This window comes from Hyperolius riggenbachi, chromosome 10, assembly GCF_040937935.1.
Source record: "Hyperolius riggenbachi isolate aHypRig1 chromosome 10, aHypRig1.pri, whole genome shotgun sequence".
Taxonomy (NCBI): Eukaryota; Metazoa; Chordata; class Amphibia; order Anura; family Hyperoliidae; genus Hyperolius; species Hyperolius riggenbachi.
In genome coordinates, this window is record NC_090655.1 from 268813172 (window position 1) to 268833831 (window position 20660).

Here is a 20660-nt window from a genome sequence, read left to right on the forward strand (position 1 = left end):
CCTGTACACGGTGGCTCTGGATGTTTCTACTCCAGACTCAGTCCACTGCTTCCGCAGGTCCCCCAAGGTCTGGAATTGGTCCTTCTCCACAATCTTCCTCAGGGTCCGGTCACCTCTTCTCGTTTTGCAGCGTTTTCTGCCACACTTTTTCCTTCCCACAGACTTCCCACTGAGGTGCCTTGATACAGCACTCTGGGAACAGCCTATTCATTCAGAAATTTCTTTCTGTGTCTTACCCTCTTGCTTGAGGGTGTCAATTATGGCCTTCTGGACAGCAGTCAGGTCGGCAGTCTTATCCATGATTGCGGTTTTGAGTAATGAACCAGGCTGGGAGTTTTTAAAAGCCTCAGGAATCTTTTGCAGGTGTTTCGAGTTAATTCGTTGATTCAGATGATTAGGTTAATAGCTCGTTTAGAGAACCTTTTCATAATATGCTAATTTTTTGAGATAGGAATTGTGGGTTTTCATGAGCAGTATGCCAAAATCATCAATATTAAACCAATAAAAGGCTTGAACTACTTCAGTTGTGTGTAATGAATCTAAAATATATGAAAGTCTAATGTTTATCAGTACATTACAGAAAATAATGAACTTTATCACAATATGCCCATTTTTTGAGAAGGACCTGTATGAATGATCCAGCGGATGAAATACAGAGAAATGTTTCTCATCTCTGCAGAGGATACAAAATTATCAAGACTAAGAAGGAAAGTGACATATTACAGCAGGATCTACAGTGTGGCAATATGGACAGACGGAGGGGAGAGGACATTTCATGTGGATAAATGTAAAGTCATGCACCTTTGGTTGAAAAAATTACATCCGTTCTTTAAATTCAACCAGAAAAAAATGATCACTGTCCTGAACTCGCACATATCCCAGCAGATCAGGGGTAACATCCTTCCTGGCTGCAGATGGCAGTCAGATAAATCCCTGATTCAGCTGTGCTGGGAAGTGCCGTATTTTTCACACCATAAGATGCAATCTCAGTTACAGATTGCAATCTCTCCACAGAACAGAGCATACTCCAAAGCCATCAGGGTGTCTGTACTGTTATTGTAAGTGAGCTGTCTCCAAATACCAACATGAATGCTAGTTTTAGACGACAAAACAGGAGTCCATAGCATAACCCTAATATGGCCAGTCTGGGAGCAGTGGCACAGTCATACTAATTACAAAACATATTTAATGTTTATTACTCACCTGTCTTGCCCTCTTGAAGTGCATCATCATCTACATTTGTCCCCATCATTTCACCCTCCTCCGCAGACTGCTGATCACTCCTCACATATGATGCCTCTGCTTCCTCTTTACTTGTCCTCATCATGTCACCCTCCTCCATATACTGCTGATCACTCCTCATACACGTCTCTTCTTCTTCCTCTTTAATTGTCCTCATCATGTCACCCTCCTCCATAGACAGCTGATCACTCCTCACATACGTCTCTTGTTCTTTGAGTTCAGATCTCAGTTCTGAAAAGGATAACAGATTATAGCTGTAAGATATTAGCGGAAATAAACAGAGCACAGAAAAGAACATAATTTGCTAGGGGGTGATAATATCCCATAAGCTGTGGTCTCCTGCACATTCAGTACCACAGTCCTCTCTGCCAGTGTGCCTTGCTCATCATCTGGTGCTTCTCTCCTCCTCTCCATGCACACATTCCTGGGAGGTTACAGCAGTGCCGGCAGCGGTAGATGGATGAGGATGTGAGGAGAGAACAGCTGGAGACAGAGGAAGATAGGAGCAGAGGCCTGCAGCTAATTAGCTATAAATTATCGTTACTTATGGCTCTGGCAGCTGATGTACTAGGCAGATGGGGCTGCAGCTCCATATCCTGACCATACCTGAGCCCACCTGTCCATCACCTACTAACCCCAAACCCTCCAAGACCCGTAGCAACAAACCTCCCAGCTGGGGCAGTGCCAATACCAGGACCAAAGCAGCAGAGGCCACCCAACCACTCTCCAGCTGTAGCCTCCATCTTCACTGCCTATCCAACTAGCCACACCCCTCGTTACATGGCTCAACCCCTAGCTGTGACCTAACCTCTCCCGCTGTGGGACTACTCAACATTAGTGATGGACTGACAACGCAAACATACATTCGCAGATGAAAAAAAAAATGCTAAATGGACGCTAATGGCAAGCCTCATTCAAGGCCTCTTTGCAACCACAATTTGTTTAAAAAAAGGTGTACAAAGTCTACCACAACTCGGACATTGGCTTGGCGGAGGGGAAACAATAGCAAAATAGTTGCCAAAAAACATATTTTACACAAACCCTTTTTAAGAGAAAAGAGAAACATCATACAAAACATGGCCTGACATATCACTGCTATGCTGATGACACCCAGCTATATTTATCATTCAAACCTGGAGTCACAGACCCTACCCCAAAAGTAAAGGCGTGCTTAGCTGAGCTTCAGGAGTGGATGAATAATAACTGGCTAAAACTTAATGCTGACAAAACTGAGGTTCTTGTTATTGAAGGTCAGGGCTCAACAGCAAAGCAGCTGCAGTCTCAACCAACACCGCTAAGGATAGGAAGCTCAGACCTGAACAACTCAGACTGCGTGTGAGGCTTGGGAGTACTGACTGATGGGGAATTAAGCTTCAGCAAACAAATCTTAGCTGTTGTGAAACATTCCTTCTTTCATCTAAGTAATATTGCAATGATTAAACATCTCATACCTCCAGCAGATCCTCCAAACCTAGCTCATGTCTTCATCACATCAAGGCTGAACTACTGCAATGTTCTCTACACAGGCCTTCCAAACAAAGACCTGCACTGCCTGCAATTAGTACAGAATGTCATTTAAAGGCTGTTAACTAGCCAATCCCTCCATTGTCACATAACACCAACCCTTCGCTCACTCCACTGGCTACCAATAAAATACCGATAAAATGGAGAATTCCTTTTAAGATTGGCTTATTGACATTCAAACCTTGCACAATCTGGGCAATGGATACCTAAAGGACTTATTGAACTTCATCACACCTCCACAATCTTAGATCAAAAGGATGTAACATCTTGGTCACCCCCAGTCCATCTCAAAACCTTTTGAGACAGAGCATTTTGTCATGCTGCTTCTACACTTTGGAACTCCCTGCAACACCCAATCAGGACAGCTCCATCCTTGGAAGCATTTAAGTCCAAACTCAAAACCCACCTGTTTAGTCTGGCACTTATGAACACCTAAACCACAATTTCATACAGCGCTCAGATGCCAACAACAATCAATATGATTTATATTGTAAGAACATATACAATGTCTGCACCAATATGGTGTATACTCCGGATAAGCAATGTGTGTCACTCAGTTCCTGAGACTATGGGTGCGCTCCTAGAAAAAGGCTTGAGTCAGTCCTTCAATTCAAATGTAGTCTCTATGCCAGGTAAGCGCTTCAAACCATAAGTATACTTTTGTGGGAATTATACCACCACCAGGAACACCCTCAAGGATCCACACTCACCAATGTTGGTGGGCCAGGTATTACAGTGGCCTTATTGCGCCTCTGGGGTATTTGCAAGGCTCCCCACACCCTATGGCTGGTCTCTCCCAATCCAATCTGCCTTTTTATCTTCTTAGAGTAACTTATACCTCAATGCAAACAAACACTATCATTGCGCAGATGTCAGTAAAAAAATGACACTTTATTAAAAAGGTTCCACTCACATGCCATCAGCTATGGGTAAGCTTGTGGAGTATTGGAACGGGCTCCACCCCGTGCGGCCTCCCGGGCTGACCGCCGAATTGATGTTATTGGGGTCCCGCTCGCTCCTCGCACCACCGCGTCCCACGCTCCGGCGTGTGTTACTTCCGCATGTGGCTCCTCCCTATCGATTTCGTCATAAATGACTCATTCAGGGGATGGAGCCACCATGCGGAGATGTTGTATGTATACCAGTCGACTCCTCCCCATCCTCTACGTCAGGCCTCCTTTCGCGCGTGCGTACCCTACGCGTTCTTCACATTGCGTCATGCGTGCATGTCATCGCGTTATGCGGACATGCCACACATGCTGGACGGCCTGCGTGCCCTGCGTCCCCCACGCCTATTGCGTATACCTTGGAGAGGGGGAAATAGGATTAGACTCATATCCAGAAAAGAGACGGAGTGGATATTCAAAATGGAAACTATGCAACCAAAGGGTCTAAATGTGGAGGTGGATTTGAACTGCTTCATTGATGAAAGTTGAGGGATATTCACAAATTTACAATTAATATAGCGCTGAGATAAGGTTGACCAATATTATGGCTAAACAATAAGGTGCAGAGGGAGTATGAATATCAATGAGATGATATGGACCACCAGAGTAAAAGAGTGTGAACATATAATGTCGGAGGTAGGGATAGGAATATGACCCTGATAGATATATGAGTAGAAACTGTTTGTATAAGTATGGTCTTGTTTGATATGTTATAGTATCATAAAATTTATGATGTAAGAGCTTGTGGAGAAGTGGATGCTCCACCTCAAGGGGGGATAGCAAACAAAAAGGGATAGCGATGTGATAATAATAAGTGCAATAACATATGACACACATGGTAAAGGTACAGCAGTGTACAATTATAAATGTAATAAAAACTGCACATGGTTAATGTGTAAAATATATAAGAGTAGAAATAATGGGTCGCAATGAGTGATTTTACAATGGTTTTAAAATGTATTAACAAGGTTGTCCGAGGAGGACATGGTTCAATAAAGTTGGTTAGGAAGTGAAGACTCCCGGGCTCCGGAACGCATTCTGAAACGCAATAGGCGTGGGGGACGCAGGGCACGCAGGCCGTCCAGCATGTGTGGCATGTCCGCATAACGCGATGACATGCACGCATGACGCAATGTGAAGAACGCGTAGGGTACGCACGCGCGAAAGGAGGCCTGACGTAGAGGATGGGGAGGAGTCGACTGGTATACATACAACATCTCCGCATGGTGGCTCCATCCCCTGAATGAGTCATTTATGACGAAATCGATAGGGAGGAGCCACATGCGGAAGTAACACACGCCGGAGCGTGGGACGCGGTGGTGCGAGGAGCGAGCGGGACCCCAATAACATCAATTCGGCGGTCAGCCCGGGAGGCCGCACGGGGTGGAGCCCGTTCCAATACTCCACAAGCTTACCCATAGCTGATGGCATGTGAGTGGAACCTTTTTAATAAAGTGTCATTTTTTTACTGACATCTGCGCAATGATAGTGTTTGTTTGCATTGAGGTATAAGTTACTCTAAGAAGATAAAAAGGCAGATTGGATTGGGAGAGACCAGCCATAGGGTGTGGGGAGCCTTGCAAATACCCCAGAGGCGCAATAAGGCCACTGTAATACCTGGCCCACCAACATTGGTGAGTGTGGATCCTTGAGGGTGTTCCTGGTGGTGGTATAATTCCCACAAAAGTATACTTATGGTTTGAAGCGCTTACCTGGCATAGAGACTACTTATGAACACCTGTCTATTTCCTCTGTAAAACAGTCCAGCCTGCAACCTTGTAATGAACTAAGACATAACTATGCGCTTTGAGTCTTATAGGAGAACAGCACTTTACAAATGTTATTGCATTGCCATCTTGTGGTGAATAGTCTAACTGCAGCCTCTGTGGAACCAACTGCACTCAGCCATCTAATAGTAGTAGTGTTAATATTTTTCTCTGTTACTGAACAACATCTTCAACTACAGATGCATCCTATTGTGTAATGATTAATAATACAAATGATTGTTATCTTTATTATTATTAGTCCCCAGACAGTTGTTGGAGATGTAAAGGATGGATGTCATATGGATGTATCCCCATAGTTACAAGAAGTGTCAGTTTTTTACACCAGACTGGGAGGAAGAGGCAAAATTACTAGATAAAATGTCTGGGATTGCCTCTTAAGTGCCCACTGTAGTCTTTGTAGATTGTTATATTATTATTTGCATATTAGTGCACAGTGTGCCTGTAATGAGGTATAAACACACTATGTACACAGGGAATGTGAGTAGTAATAAGGGTGTGATGTGTGTAATGTGACTGCCCAGTGTGCCTGTAATGAGGTATAAACACACTATGTACACAGGGAATGTGAGAAGTAATAGGGGTGTAATGTGTGTAATGTGACTGCACAGTGTGCCTGTAATGAGATATAAACACACTATGTACACAGGGAATGTGAGAAATAATAGGGGTGTGATGTGTAATGTGAGCGCACAGTGTGTCTGTAATGAGGTATAAACACACTATGTACACAGGGAATGTGAGAATAGGGGTGTAATGTGTGTAATGTGACTGCACAGTGTGCCTGTAATGAGGTATAAACACACTATGTACACAGGGAATGTGAGAAGTAATAGGGGTGTAATGTGTGTAATGTGACTGCACAGTGTGCCTGTAATGAGATATAAACACACTATGTACACAGGGAATGTGAAAAGTAATAGGGGTGTAATGTGTGTAATGTGGCTGCACAGTGTGCCTGTAATGAGGTATAAACACACTATGTCAGCCCTGTCCAACTGGCGGCCCGCATCCGGCCCGCCAGGCCTCCTGTTGCGGCCCGCTCCTCCCCCCGAGATGCAGGCATGGCGTGCGCTATGGGCGCCATGCCTGCTCCCTCTTGTGTGGCCTCTCCTGTGTCCCCGCTGCCTCACAGCGAGCTCAGACCTCACAGATCGCGGCGACAGGAGGCAAACAGAGCGCGCGCATAACACCCGCACGGAGTACGTCACATGCGGAAGTGAAATCAATCACTTCCGCATGTAACGTTCTGCCGTGCGGGTGTTATGCGCGCGCTCTGCTTGTTTCAGTCGCCGCGATCTGTGAGGTCTGAGCGGTGAGGCAGCGGAGCACAGGAGCGAGGCAATGGACGCTGACTGGGGGAACACCTGTCACTTACTGGGGGGCACCTGTCACTGGGGGGCACCTGTCACTATCTAACTGGGGGGGAACCTGTCACTCTAACTGGGGGGGCACCTGTCACTAACTGGGGGGGGGCACCTGTCACTATCTAACTGGGGGGGGCACCTGTCACTATCTAACTGGGGGGAGGACACCTGTCACTATCTAACTGGGGGGGCACCTGTCACTATCTAACTGGGGGGAGGACACCTGTCACTAATTGGGGGGGGGGGCACCTGTCACTATGTGACTGGGGGGGGCACCTGTCACTATCTAACTGGGGGGACACCTGTCACTATCTAACTGGGGGGACACCTGTTACTACCTCATCCGGCCACACCACAGCTTCACCGCCAGCCCGGCCACAGCAGCACCGCAAGGCCTTTCAGCCCACACATCATCACCAATCTGGCCGAAAACACTATTGCCAGGCCAGCCAGGCACAGCAGCCAGTAGAGGAGAATACAGAAGCCAGGTAAGAGGTGTCTACCATATTAAAGGGGCATTCTGCCTATTTATGTGAAATGCTCTCTATTTATGTGCCTCATGACTGCTGAATTTGTTGTGTTGGGGGCCTCATGATTGCTGAATTTGTCTTGTTGGGGGCCTCATTTGTTGGGGGCATCACGATTGCTGAATTTGCCTTGTTGGGGGCCTCAAGATTGCTGATTTTGTCTTGTTGGGAGCCTCATGATTGCTGAATTTGTCTTGTTGGGGGCCTCATGATTGCTGAATGTGCCTTGTTGGGGGCCTCATGATTGCTGAATTTGTCTTGTTGGGGGCCTCATGATTGCTGAATTTGTCTTGTTGGGGGTCACATGATTGCGAACTGCAAGACTATGGAAAAGCTGAATCATCATCATGAGACAATAGCATTAAACCTTTTTTAGCTTTTTAAAACGGAAAATAAAACTGGGAGGTTCTAAAAAAAAAATGCATTTTTCAGGAGTAGGATGGATGAAATTGTTTATCTTCAGAGTTTATTTTAAACTTGGATTTTCCATAATGTTCATGTATGAGTTAAAACGTTTGTATGTAGTTTAAATTGCTGTTGCCACTTTGCGATAGATAAGTGACTTTTGGGTTGCAGTTTGGGCACTCGGTCTCCAAAAGGTTGGCCACCACTGTCCTAATCTAATGTCCCACATTGCTAAGTTCATGTAAATTTGTCTCCACCCGTGGCCATACCCACATTCTGGTCCATGGCCACACCCATTTTTCGGCACGGCGCTCTACACTCATCGGAACCCTTGACAACTTCACCACAGTCTGGAATTGCATGTTGTGGGGATCTGCTGCCAATTGCATTGCATTTTGTGGAGAGTGCTGCCAATCTAATTGTCCTTTAATTGCATTTTTTTCCTGGGGGGGGGGGGGGGGGCTGCGGCTCTAGCAAGAACCTTCGGCCCTCCACCATGGGGTCTGAAAAAAAAATGGCCCTCCATGCCCATGAAGTTGGACAGCACTGCACTATGTACACAGGGAATATGAGGAGTAATAGAGGTGTGATGTGTGTAATGTGACTGCACAGTATGCATGTAATGAGGTATAAACACACTATGTACACAGGGAATGTGAGAAGTAATAGGGGTGTGATGTGTAATGTGAATGCACAGTGTGCCTGTAATGAGGTATAAACACACTATGCACACAGGGAATGTGAGAAGTAATAGGGGTGTGATGTGTAACATGACTGCACAGTGTGTCTGTAATGAGGTATAAACACACCATGTACACAGGGAATGTGAGAAGTAATAGAGGTGTAATGTGACTGCACAGTGTGCCTGTAATGAGGTATAAACACACTATGCACACAGGGAATGTGAGAAGTAATAGGGGTGTGATGTGTAACATGACTGCACAGTGTGTCTGTAATGAGGTATAAACACACCATGTACACAGGGAATGTGAGAAGTAATAGAGGTGTAATGTGACTGCACAGTGTGCCTGTAATGAGGTATAAACACACTATGTACACAGGGAATGTGAGAATAATAATGATAATCCGAATATTTGTATAGCACTTTTCTCCTGTCGGACTAAAAGCACTCAAGAGCTGCAGCCACTGGGGCGTGCTCAAGAGGCCACACTGCAGTGTTAGGGAGTCTTGCCTTGAACTCCATACTGAATAGGTACTGACCCTAGCCAGGAATCGAACCCTGGTTTGCCATGTCTATCAATTTGATGGTAGGTTTATTGCACCTGTGAGTTGCAAAGTTCTCACCTGATCAGCATGGCATTTCTACTGCAATACAGTATGGCATTTCTCTCCACAGAACATACTCCAAAGCCATCAGGGTGTCTGTACTGTTATTGTTAGTAAGATAGTAAGTAACTTATTGTTAGTAAGATAGTAAGTAAGTTATTGTCAGTAAGATAGTAAGCAAATACATTCTACAATAATGGTTTTAGATGACAAAAATCTAACAGGAGAACATAGAATAAAACCTAATATGCCAGTCTGTGAGCAGCGACACAGTCATAACTAAAGATATTCAATATTTAATGTTGATTACTCACCTGTTCTGCTCTCTGTAAGATGGTCCTCATCTATAGTTGTCCCCATCATGTCACCCTTCACCATAGACTGCTGATCACTCCTCACATATGTCTCTTCTTATTCCTCTTTAATTGTCCCCATCTGTATATCTGCATTTCTTAAAATTTGTAGCTGTGACCAGGATAGTGACAGGTGTACTATGACCTCCTCTGTAACAAAGTACAGTATGTCCACCCCGACCTCTTCTCTGCCCAATATATAACAAGTATGTCCACCCCGACTTCTGCCCAATATATAACAAGTATGTCCACCCCGACCTCTGCTCTGCCCAATATACAACAAGTATGACCACCCTGACCTCTGCTCTGCCCAATATATAACAAGTATGTCCACCCCGACCTCTGCTCTGCCCAATACATAACAAGTATGTCCACCCTGACCTCTGATTTCATGGCAAGCTTTACGTTAGAGGTAATGTTAAGTGTCTGAAGGTGGAGGCACGTGGATGTCCTCGTGAGGAGTGTGGTGGTGTTGAGGAATCCATGGACCACTTTCTACTTCATTGTCCTTTCAATGTTGAAGTGTATAAACAGGTGGGAGGAAGCCTAGGTATTCCCTTTCTGGAGCGTCTAAGTTACGCAGAGTGGGCGTATGGAGCATTCAGACACCACCAGGGTTTTGATTTATGCACCTTATACTTAGTCAGCTTAGTTGTTAGGCAGCACACATGGTTGGCACGGTGTCAGGTACCACTTAGGCATAAAACCATTCCTGTTCAGGTGGTGGTAGGCAATATTCTGGGTGAGGTATCTAGGATCCGGAACTTGGAGAGGCGTAGTTTGGGCAGAGGTGCCTGGGTCCTTGCGTGGCAGAACATCAGGCCTCCTTAGCCTATCTCCGTCTCTTATGGGTGAGCTTTCTGTTTCTTATCACCCTTTTCAGTTTTTTGGGGTTTTTTTCATACCTTTTTTGATGATTGGCCGCAGACATAATTAGTGGAGTTATCCCTCCAACTAACTTATGGGTGTCCTTGTTTGTCCTGTGTTGATTTTGATATTTTTGTCTTTGTTTACCCCTCCTGCATAAAGGGCAGAATGAGTGGTTGTTGTTTCTGGTGATTGTCACTTGTTGGGTGTAGGGTGATGGATTCATGTTTCCTGTTGTCCTGTCTGGTTTTGAATGTAGATTGAATGAGTATTCTTCTGCTCAGGGATTTATAATCCTTTGTTTTGCTTGATACAAGTTGGTGATATGAATAATTAATCACCTTGAGTAAATAGTATAGTTGCTAATACATTATGTATAGGATATACAATGTATATATCGATTATGGAGGTTTTGCTTTTGTGATCCTTTTGATCACGAATATCATTATTATTTATTGTATTGTATATTTTGTATATATTTTTTCAATAAAAATCAATATATAACAAGTATTTCCACTCCGACCTCTTCTCTGCCCAATATATAACAAGTATGTCCTCCCCGACCTCTGCTCTGCCCAATATATACCAAGTATGTCCACCCCGACCTCTGCTCTGCTCGATCTATAACAAGTATGTCCTCCCCGACCTCTGCTCTGCCCAATATATAACAAGTATGTCCATCCCGACCCCTGCTCAATATACAACAAGTATGCCCACCCCGACCTCTTCTCTGCCCAATATATAACAAGTATGTCCACCCCGACCTCTGCTCTGCCCAATATATAACAAGTATGTCCACCCCGACCTCTGCTCTGCCCAATATATAACAAGTATGTCCACCCGGACCTCTGCTCTGCTCGATATATAATAAGCATGTCCACCCCGACCTCTGCTCTGCCCAATATATAACAAGCATGTCCACCCCAATCTCTGCTCTGCCCAATATATAACAAGCATGTCCACCCCGACCTCTGCTCTGCCCAATATAGAACAAGCATGTCCACCCCGACCTCTGCTCTGCCCAATATATAACAAGTATGTCCACACCGACCACTGCTCTGCCCAATATATAACAAGTATGTCCACACCGACCTCTGCTCTGCCCAATATATAACAAGTATGTCCACCCGACCTCTGCTCTGCCCAATATATAACAAGTATGTCCACCCCGAGCTCTGCTCTGCCCAATATATAACAAGTATGTCCTCCCCGACCTCTGCTCTGCCCAATATATAACAAGTATGTCCTCCCCGACCTCTGCTCTGCCCAATATATAACTAGTATGTCCACCCCATCCTCTGCTCTGCCCAATATATAAACAAGTATGTCCATCCCGACCTCTGCTCTGCCCAATATATAACAAGTATGTCCCCCCGACCTCTGCTCTGCCCAATATATAACAAGTATGTCCACCCGGACCTCTGCTCTGCCCAATATATAACACGTATGTTCACCCTGACCTCTGCTCTGCCCAATATATAACACGTATGTTCACCCCGACCTCTGCTCTGCCCAATATATAACACGTATGTTCACCCCGACCTCTGCTCTGCCCAATATATAACAAGTATGTCCATCCCGACCCCTGCTCAATATACAACAAGTATGCCCACCCCGACCTCTTCTCTGCCCAATATATAACAAGTATGTCCACCCTGACCTCTGCTCTGCCCAATATATAACACGTATGTTCACCCCGACCTCTGCTCTGCCCAATATATAACACGTATGTTCACCCCGACCTCTGCTCTGCCCAATATACAACAAGTATGTCCACCCCGACCTCTGCTCTGCCTAATATATAACAAGTATGTCCACCCCGACCTCTGCTCTGCCCAATGTATAACAAGCATGTCCACCCTGACCTCTGCTCTGCCCAATATATAACAAGCATGTCCACCCCAACCTCTGCTCTGCCCAATATATAACAAGCATGTCCACCCCGACCTCTGCTCTGCCCAATATAGAACAAGCATGTCCACACCGACTTCTGCTCTGCCCAATATATAACAAGTATGTCCACACCAACCTCTGCTCTGCCCAATATATAACAAGTATGTCCACCCGAGCTCTGCTCTGCCCAATATATAACAAGTATGTCCTCCCCGGCCTCTGCTCTGCCCAATATATAACAAGTATATCCTCCCCGACCTCTGCTCTGCCCAATATATAACAAGTATGTCCTCCCCGACCTCTGCTCTGCCCAATATATAACAAGTATGTATATAACAAGTATGTCCACCCCGACCTATGCTCTGCCCAATATATAACAAACAATATGGGAGGGTTGGCGGGCACTCGGAGCAAAATAATGGTAAACACCCAAATCACTATGTGCTCAGGATAAAAACAGAGCAGCAAATTCAAGAAAAAATAGTAGCATGGAGAAAATCCGGCACTATAGTGTTTTAATGTGGCAGCAACTTGTAGACAATGGCACAATGCATACAATCAATGTGAGCATAACAGGATATGACGACCAAGCAAAGTAGCAAGCAGTTGAAGTCATACCAGAGTGTCTTTCTTGGTGCCTGGGTGTAGATGGGAGGTGGCGGCGGTGGTGGGTGCCAGGGGGTGCACGGCCCGACGACCGTTTCGCGTGGCTTACGCCAAGCTTTCTCTGAGGTGCAGGTGCAACCAATATATAACAAGTATGTCCACCCCATCCTCTGCTCTGCCCAATATATAAACAAGTATGTCCATCCCGACATCTGCTCTGCCCAATATATAACAAGTATGTCCCCCCGACCTCTGCTCTGCCCAATATATAACAAGTATGTCATCCCGGACCTCTGCTCTGCCCAATATATAACACGTATGTTCACCCTGACCTCTGCTCTGCCCAATATATAACACGTATGTTCACCCCGACCTCTGCTCTGTCCAATATATAACACGTATGTTCACCCCGACCTCTGCTCTGTCCAATATATAACAAGTATGTCCATCCCGACCCCTGCTCAATATACAACAAGTATGTCCACCCCGACCTCTTCTCTGCCCAATATATAACAAGTATGTCCACCCCGACCTCTGCTCTGCCCAATATATAACACGTATGTTCACCCCGACCTCTGCTCTGCCCAATATATAACACGTATGTTCACCCCGACCGCTGCTCTGCCCAATATACAACAAGTATGTCCACCCCGACCTCTGCTCTGCCCAATATATAAACAAATATGTCCATCCCGACCTCTGCTCTGCCCAATATATAACAAGTATGTCCACCCGGACCTCTGCTCTGCCCAATATATACCAAGCATGTCCACCCCGACCTCTGCTCTGCTCGATATATAACAAGTATGTCCTCCCCGACCTCTGCTCTGCCCAATATATAACAAGCATGTCCACCCCGACCTCTGCTCTGCCCAATATATAACAAGCATGTCCACCCCGACCTCTGCTCTGCCCAATATATAACAAGTATGTCAACCCCGACCTCTGCTCTGCCCAATGTATAACAAGCATGTCCACCCCGACCTCTGCTCTGCCCAACATATAACAAGCATGTCCACCCCGACCTCTGCTCTTCCCAATATATAACAAGTATGTCCACCCGACCTCTGCTCTGCCCAATATATAACAAGTATGTCCACCCCGACCTCTACCCTGCCCAATATATAACAAGTATGTCCACCCCGACCTCTGCTCTGCCCAATATATAACAAGTATGTCCACCCCGACCTCTGCTCTGCCCAATATATAACAAGTATGTCCACCCCGACCTCTGCTCTGCCCAATATATAACAAGTATGTCCACCCCGTCCTCTGCTCTGCCCAATATATAACAAGTATGTCCACCCCGACCTCTGCTCTGCCCAATATAGAACAAGCATGTCCACACCGACTTCTGCTCTGCCCAATATATAACAAGTATGTCCACCCGACCTCTGCTCTGCTCTGCCCAATATATAACAAGTATGTCCACCCTAACCTCTGCTCTGCCCAATATATAACAAGTATGTCCACCCCGACCTCTGCTCTGCCCAATATATAACAAGTATGTCATACCTCCCAAATTTTTGAGATGAGAAAAAGGGACACTTAAGCCACGCCCCTGCCAAACCCCTGGCCACGCCCCCATCACAACCTAGTCATGCATACCATAAAGATTTCATAAGAAAAATATATTGTTTTATAATTCAAACCACATTGGTCCTTTCTATCCTGGTTCATTTTCCTTCATAGTAACATTTTAAAATTAGTAATATATCAATTTAAAGGTTGGGAATAAACTTTAGAGTCAATCAAACACATTTTTGGTATATATATTTACATAGAAAGAGGGACAAAGGGTATCATTCATAAAGCATTTCCGCATGCGGAAATGCTTAATACCGCTGACTTTACCGACCACTCGGCAACTGCTGCATTCATAAAGCCTCTTTCCGCATAAAAAGCTGACATTCCCGTGCAGAGCGATACATTTCCGCCTTGTGCGGAGTTTTTCTAGATTAATCTAGAAAAAGTAACAAACACATCCATTCATAAAGATTAGAGCAAGCGGTATGCGGAAGGAAAATACCGCTTGCTCGACAGTAGCGATAGGCGGGCGGATTACATGTAAATGAATGGAAGGGACCTCCCAAGCAGCATCAGACAGAGGAGCGCACGGAGGGAATCGGGCAGCTTTTATGTTTCCGCATGTCTTCCGCCACGTTGCCGCCAGCTTCCTCCAGAAAACCTCCGCACTTCTACCGCAACAGGCAACTTCTTCATGAATGACCACCCAGAAGTCTTAAGTACCGGTTGCGGAGAAGAACAGTGTTTTCCCGCACTACCGACAGCTCCTTTATGAATGATACCCAAAGTCCTGGAAGAGGGACAAATGAGGGTGGAAGAGGGACGAAGGGTCAGGGCTCCCAAAGAGGGACTGTCCCTCCGAAAAAGGGACAGTTGGGAGCTATGGTATGTCCACCTCGACCTCTGCCCTGCTTAATATATAACAACAATCACACAATTACCTCTTCCAACAACGTGCTCTCTCCACCTCCTGCAAATTCTCTTCCTGCTATGGTACATCACTTCCTGGGCGTGGCATCATTTCTCGCCATCTAGTGGTGAATAGACTAGCTGCAGCCTCTGTTTCTGGAATCTCCTGCACTCAAACTATTATTATTATATAATGATTAGAATATAATTATAGCTATCATTGTTATTATTTTCTAATCTTCAAACGCATCACATATAGTAATATCAATAATAATATATAACAGAAATACAAACAATATTATTAATCATTATTAGACCCCAGATAGTTGCTGGAGATGTGTAGAGTTGCCATATGGATGTGTCGCTATAGTTACAGGAAGTATCAATTTACACCAGACTGAGAAGAAAGGCAGAATTACTGTAGAATTACTGGAATCAATTATCAAGGGGTGAGCAGCACAAACCAACTTTTAATGCAATTTTTTTGCAAAGTATGCACGCAGCAGTGGAGACCCCAATCCCCACAAGAAATATATATAACATACAGAGGGGCTGCAGCACACAACAGGAAAAACAGTGACAGGGGCTCTTGGTTACGCTTTAACGCGCTTAAGCTCACCAACTGCGCCAAAGTGTCCCCGATCTGGTGAGTCCTACTCTAACCATATAAAGCTAGTTTTTATCAGCAGTCTAGTGGGAACTAAACCAAAAACCCAAGAGTCAACTAAATGGGAGAAAAGGAAATTAAAAACACCTCACCTTCCACTAGCTACCAAACGAACTCTCTGGACATGTGCAATGCACTCATTTATATGCTTAACTGTGCTAGAGGTGGGCGTGGTTATGCAGGCTCACAAGGGGAAAATTATAATCAATTATCAAGGGGTGAGCAGCACAAACCAACTTTTAATGCAATTTTTTTGCAAAGTATGCACGCAGCAGTGGAGACCCCAATCCCCACAAGAAATATATATAACATACAGAGGGGCTGCAGCACACAACAGGAAAAACAGTGACAGGGGCTCTTGGTTACGCTTTAACGCGCTTAAGCTCACCAACTGCGCCAAAGTGTCCCCGATCTGGTGAGTCCTACTCTAACCATATAAAGCTAGTTTTTATCAGCAGTCTAGTGGGAACTAAACCAAAAACCCAAGAGTCAACTAAATGGGAGAAAAGGAAATTAAAAACACCTCACCTTCCACTAGCTACCAAACGAACTCTCTGGACATGTGCAATGCACTCATTTATATGCTTAACTGTGCTAGAGGTGGGCGTGGTTATGCAGGCTCACAAGGGGAAAATTATAATCAATTATCAAGGGGTGAGCAGCACAAACCAACTTTTAATGCAATTTTTTTGCAAAGTATGCACGCAGCAGTGGAGACCCCAATCCCCACAAGAAATATATATAACATACAGAGGGGCTGCAGCACACAACAGGAAAAACAGTGACAGGGGCTCTTGGTTACGCTTTAACGCGCTTAAGCTCACCAACTGCGCCAAAGTGTCCCCGATCTGGTGAGTCCTACTCTAACCATATAAAGCTAGTTTTTATCAGCAGTCTAGTGGGAACTAAACCAAAAACCCAAGAGTCAACTAAATGGGAGAAAAGGAAATTAAAAACACCTCACCTTCCACTAGCTACCAAACGAACTCTCTGGACATGTGCAATGCACTCATTTATATGCTTAACTGTGCTAGAGGTGGGCGTGGTTATGCAGGCTCACAAGGGGAAAATTATAATCAATTATCAAGGGGTGAGCAGCACAAACCAACTTTTAATGCAATTTTTTTGCAAAGTATGCACGCAGCAGTGGAGACCCCAATCCCCACAAGAAATATATATAACATACAGAGGGGCTGCAGCACACAACAGGAAAAACAGTGACAGGGGCTCTTGGTTACGCTTTAACGCGCTTAAGCTCACCAACTGCGCCAAAGTGTCCCCGATCTGGTGAGTCCTACTCTAACCATATAAAGCTAGTTTTTATCAGCAGTCTAGTGGGAACTAAACCAAAAACCCAAGAGTCAACTAAATGGGAGAAAAGGAAATTAAAAACACCTCACCTTCCACTAGCTACCAAACGAACTCTCTGGACATGTGCAATGCACTCATTTATATGCTTAACTGTGCTAGAGGTGGGCGTGGTTATGCAGGCTCACAAGGGGAAAATTATAATCAATTATCAAGGGGTGAGCAGCACAAACCAACTTTTAATGCAATTTTTTTGCAAAGTATGCACGCAGCAGTGGAGACCCCAATCCCCACAAGAAATATATATAACATACAGAGGGGCTGCAGCACACAACAGGAAAAACAGTGACAGGGGCTCTTGGTTACGCTTTAACGCGCTTAAGCTCACCAACTGCGCCAAAGTGTCCCCGATCTGGTGAGTCCTACTCTAACCATATAAAGCTAGTTTTTATCAGCAGTCTAGTGGGAACTAAACCAAAAACCCAAGAGTCAACTAAATGGGAGAAAAGGAAATTAAAAACACCTCACCTTCCACTAGCTACCAAACGAACTCTCTGGACATGTGCAATGCACTCATTTATATGCTTAACTGTGCTAGAGGTGGGCGTGGTTATGCAGGCTCACAAGGGGAAAATTATAATCAATTATCAAGGGGTGAGCAGCACAAACCAACTTTTAATGCAATTTTTTTGCAAAGTATGCACGCAGCAGTGGAGACCCCAATCCCCACAAGAAATATATATAACATACAGAGGGGCTGCAGCACACAACAGGAAAAACAGTGACAGGGGCTCTTGGTTACGCTTTAACGCGCTTAAGCTCACCAACTGCGCCAAAGTGTCCCCGATCTGGTGAGTCCTACTCTAACCATATAAAGCTAGTTTTTATCAGCAGTCTAGTGGGAACTAAACCAAAAACCCAAGAGTCAACTAAATGGGAGAAAAGGAAATTAAAAACACCTCACCTTCCACTAGCTACCAAACGAACTCTCTGGACATGTGCAATGCACTCATTTATATGCTTAACTGTGCTAGAGGTGGGCGTGGTTATGCAGGCTCACAAGGGGAAAATTATAATCAATTATCAAGGGGTGAGCAGCACAAACCAACTTTTAATGCAATTTTTTTGCAAAGTATGCACGCAGCAGTGGAGACCCCAATCCCCACAAGAAATATATATAACATACAGAGGGGCTGCAGCACACAACAGGAAAAACAGTGACAGGGGCTCTTGGTTACGCTTTAACGCGCTTAAGCTCACCAACTGCGCCAAAGTGTCCCCGATCTGGTGAGTCCTACTCTAACCATATAAAGCTAGTTTTTATCAGCAGTCTAGTGGGAACTAAACCAAAAACCCAAGAGTCAACTAAATGGGAGAAAAGGAAATTAAAAACACCTCACCTTCCACTAGCTACCAAACGAACTCTCTGGACATGTGCAATGCACATACAGAGGGGCTGCAGCACACAACAGGAAAAACAGTGACAGGGGTTCTTGTGGGGATTGGGGTCTCCACTGCTGCGTGCATACTTTGCAAAAAAATTGCATTAAAAGTTGGTTTGTGCTGCTCACCCCTTGATAATTGATTATAATTTTCCCCTTGTGAGCCTGCATAACCACGCCCACCTCTAGCACAGTTAAGCATATAAATGAGTGCATTGCACATGTCCAGAGAGTTCGTTTGGTAGCTAGTGGAAGGTGAGGTGTTTTTAATTTCCTTTTCTCCCATTTAGTTGACTCTTGGGTTTTTGGTTTAGTTCCCACTAGACTGCTGATAAAAACTAGCTTTATATGGTTAGAGTAGGACTCACCAGATCGGGGACACTTTGGCGCAGTTGGTGAGCTTAAGCGCGTTAAAGCGTAACCAAGAGCCCCTGTCACTGTTTTTCCTGTTGTGTGCTGCAGCCCCTCTGTATGTTATATATATTTCTTGTGGGGATTGGGGTCTCCACTGCTGCGTGCATACTTTGCAAAAAAATTGCATTAAAAGTTGGTTTGTGCTGCTCACCCCTTGATAATTGATTATAATTTTCCCCTTGTGAGCCTGCATAACCACGCCCACCTCTAGCACAGTTAAGCATATAAATGAGTGCATTGCACATGTCCAGAGAGTTCGTTTGGTAGCTAGTGGAAGGTGAGGTGTTTTTAATTTCCTTTTCTCCCATTTAGTTGACTCTTGGGTTTTTGGTTTAGTTCCCACTAGACTGCTGATAAAAACTAGCTTTATATGGTTAGAGTAGGACTCACCAGATCGGGGACACTTTGGCGCAGTTGGTGAGCTTAAGCGCGTTAAAGCGTAACCAAGAGCCCCTGTCACTGTTTTTCCTGTTGTGTGCTGCAGCCCCTCTGTATGTTGTAGAATTACTGGAGAAATATTATGGACTGGGATGTCTATTTTAAATATAAAGTTGTGCTTATATACAGTGGACATTCAGAGGAGCAGCATTCTTTTGCAAACATAAATAGATGTAATTAGATGCCTTAATTGCCACTTCAGGAAGATCAGGAGGAGGCATACTAGCTAATTTATGAGTAATAGATAAGACCACTAGTAGAATTACTGGAGAAATATTGGGAATGGGGACTGGGATGTCTATTTTAAATATGATGAATTACATTATATGAAACTCTGGTACTATTGTTGGATATAAGAGTATTAGTTTAACATAAATTTTTCTTTTTCCATGCTAGCAGATATTCGCAGATATGTTCACCGGCAAATGGTTCCTGGCGAATGTGCACTACTAGTGTGCTGGCCGGTAGCGCAGCTGATGCGGACCTGCCTCATACTTTCCCATAGGGCCATTTTTTTCACCCTTCACACTGAAGTCAGGTGGGACAGGTTGACCCATCAGATATGATCACCACCCTGGCCCATGGCCGGATTTCTGGGAAGGCCCCAAGGCACAGGACTAGGGTGACATATTTTGCTACCATAAAGGGTGGCATGTGGGTGGGGAGCTGTGTCCACTCACACTGAGGCCACAGTTACATCACCTGCTCGTTCCTTACCCGCCTGCTTGTCTCTACACATTGTAGTGTGTGTGCTGTGCAGCGGGCAGCTAGGCGAGTGCAGACAGTCCCGGATCAGGCAGAGAGTAGAGGCATTAGCAGGTGCATGATGCATGTCAGCTGCCAGGAACAGCCGCACGCTCATACAGCCTAGCTCGCTGTCATGGAAACCTGACATCTCCAGCTCTGCCCTCCTGCCCAGATTCAGCCTAACAAAGCTGTGGAGAGGCGGCCGGGGAATTCACTGTAACGCACCTCGGTACTGTGGTGGAGAGACTGTGGAAGAAGAAGTGTGCTGCTGCTGCTGCTGATTCAGCGTGTGGAGGAGTGAGAAGGGACACAAGTTCAGCCTTTGGTAAGGCAACTTAGTGTCCATGCCTGTGCTGTATTAAAAGTATGCATTGCCCAAATCTCTCCCCCCCCCCCCCCCCCACAC

The 20660-nt window shown here is 45.2% G+C and overlaps 1 protein-coding gene across 1 annotated transcript in view; it reads right to left on the reverse strand.

Annotated features, from left to right (window-relative positions):
• The window catches only part of LOC137537186 (uncharacterized), a 274266-nt gene that overhangs the window by 182502 nt on the left and 71104 nt on the right, over positions 1 to 20660 (reverse strand). Inside the window, exons 5-6 of the mRNA XM_068259298.1 lie at positions 15271 to 15334; positions 1204 to 1473 (exon numbers count right to left, since the gene is read on the reverse strand). Coding sequence (XP_068115399.1) covers positions 1204 to 1473; positions 15271 to 15334 — 334 coding nt within the window. The remainder of the gene's footprint in view (positions 1 to 1203; positions 1474 to 15270; positions 15335 to 20660) is intronic.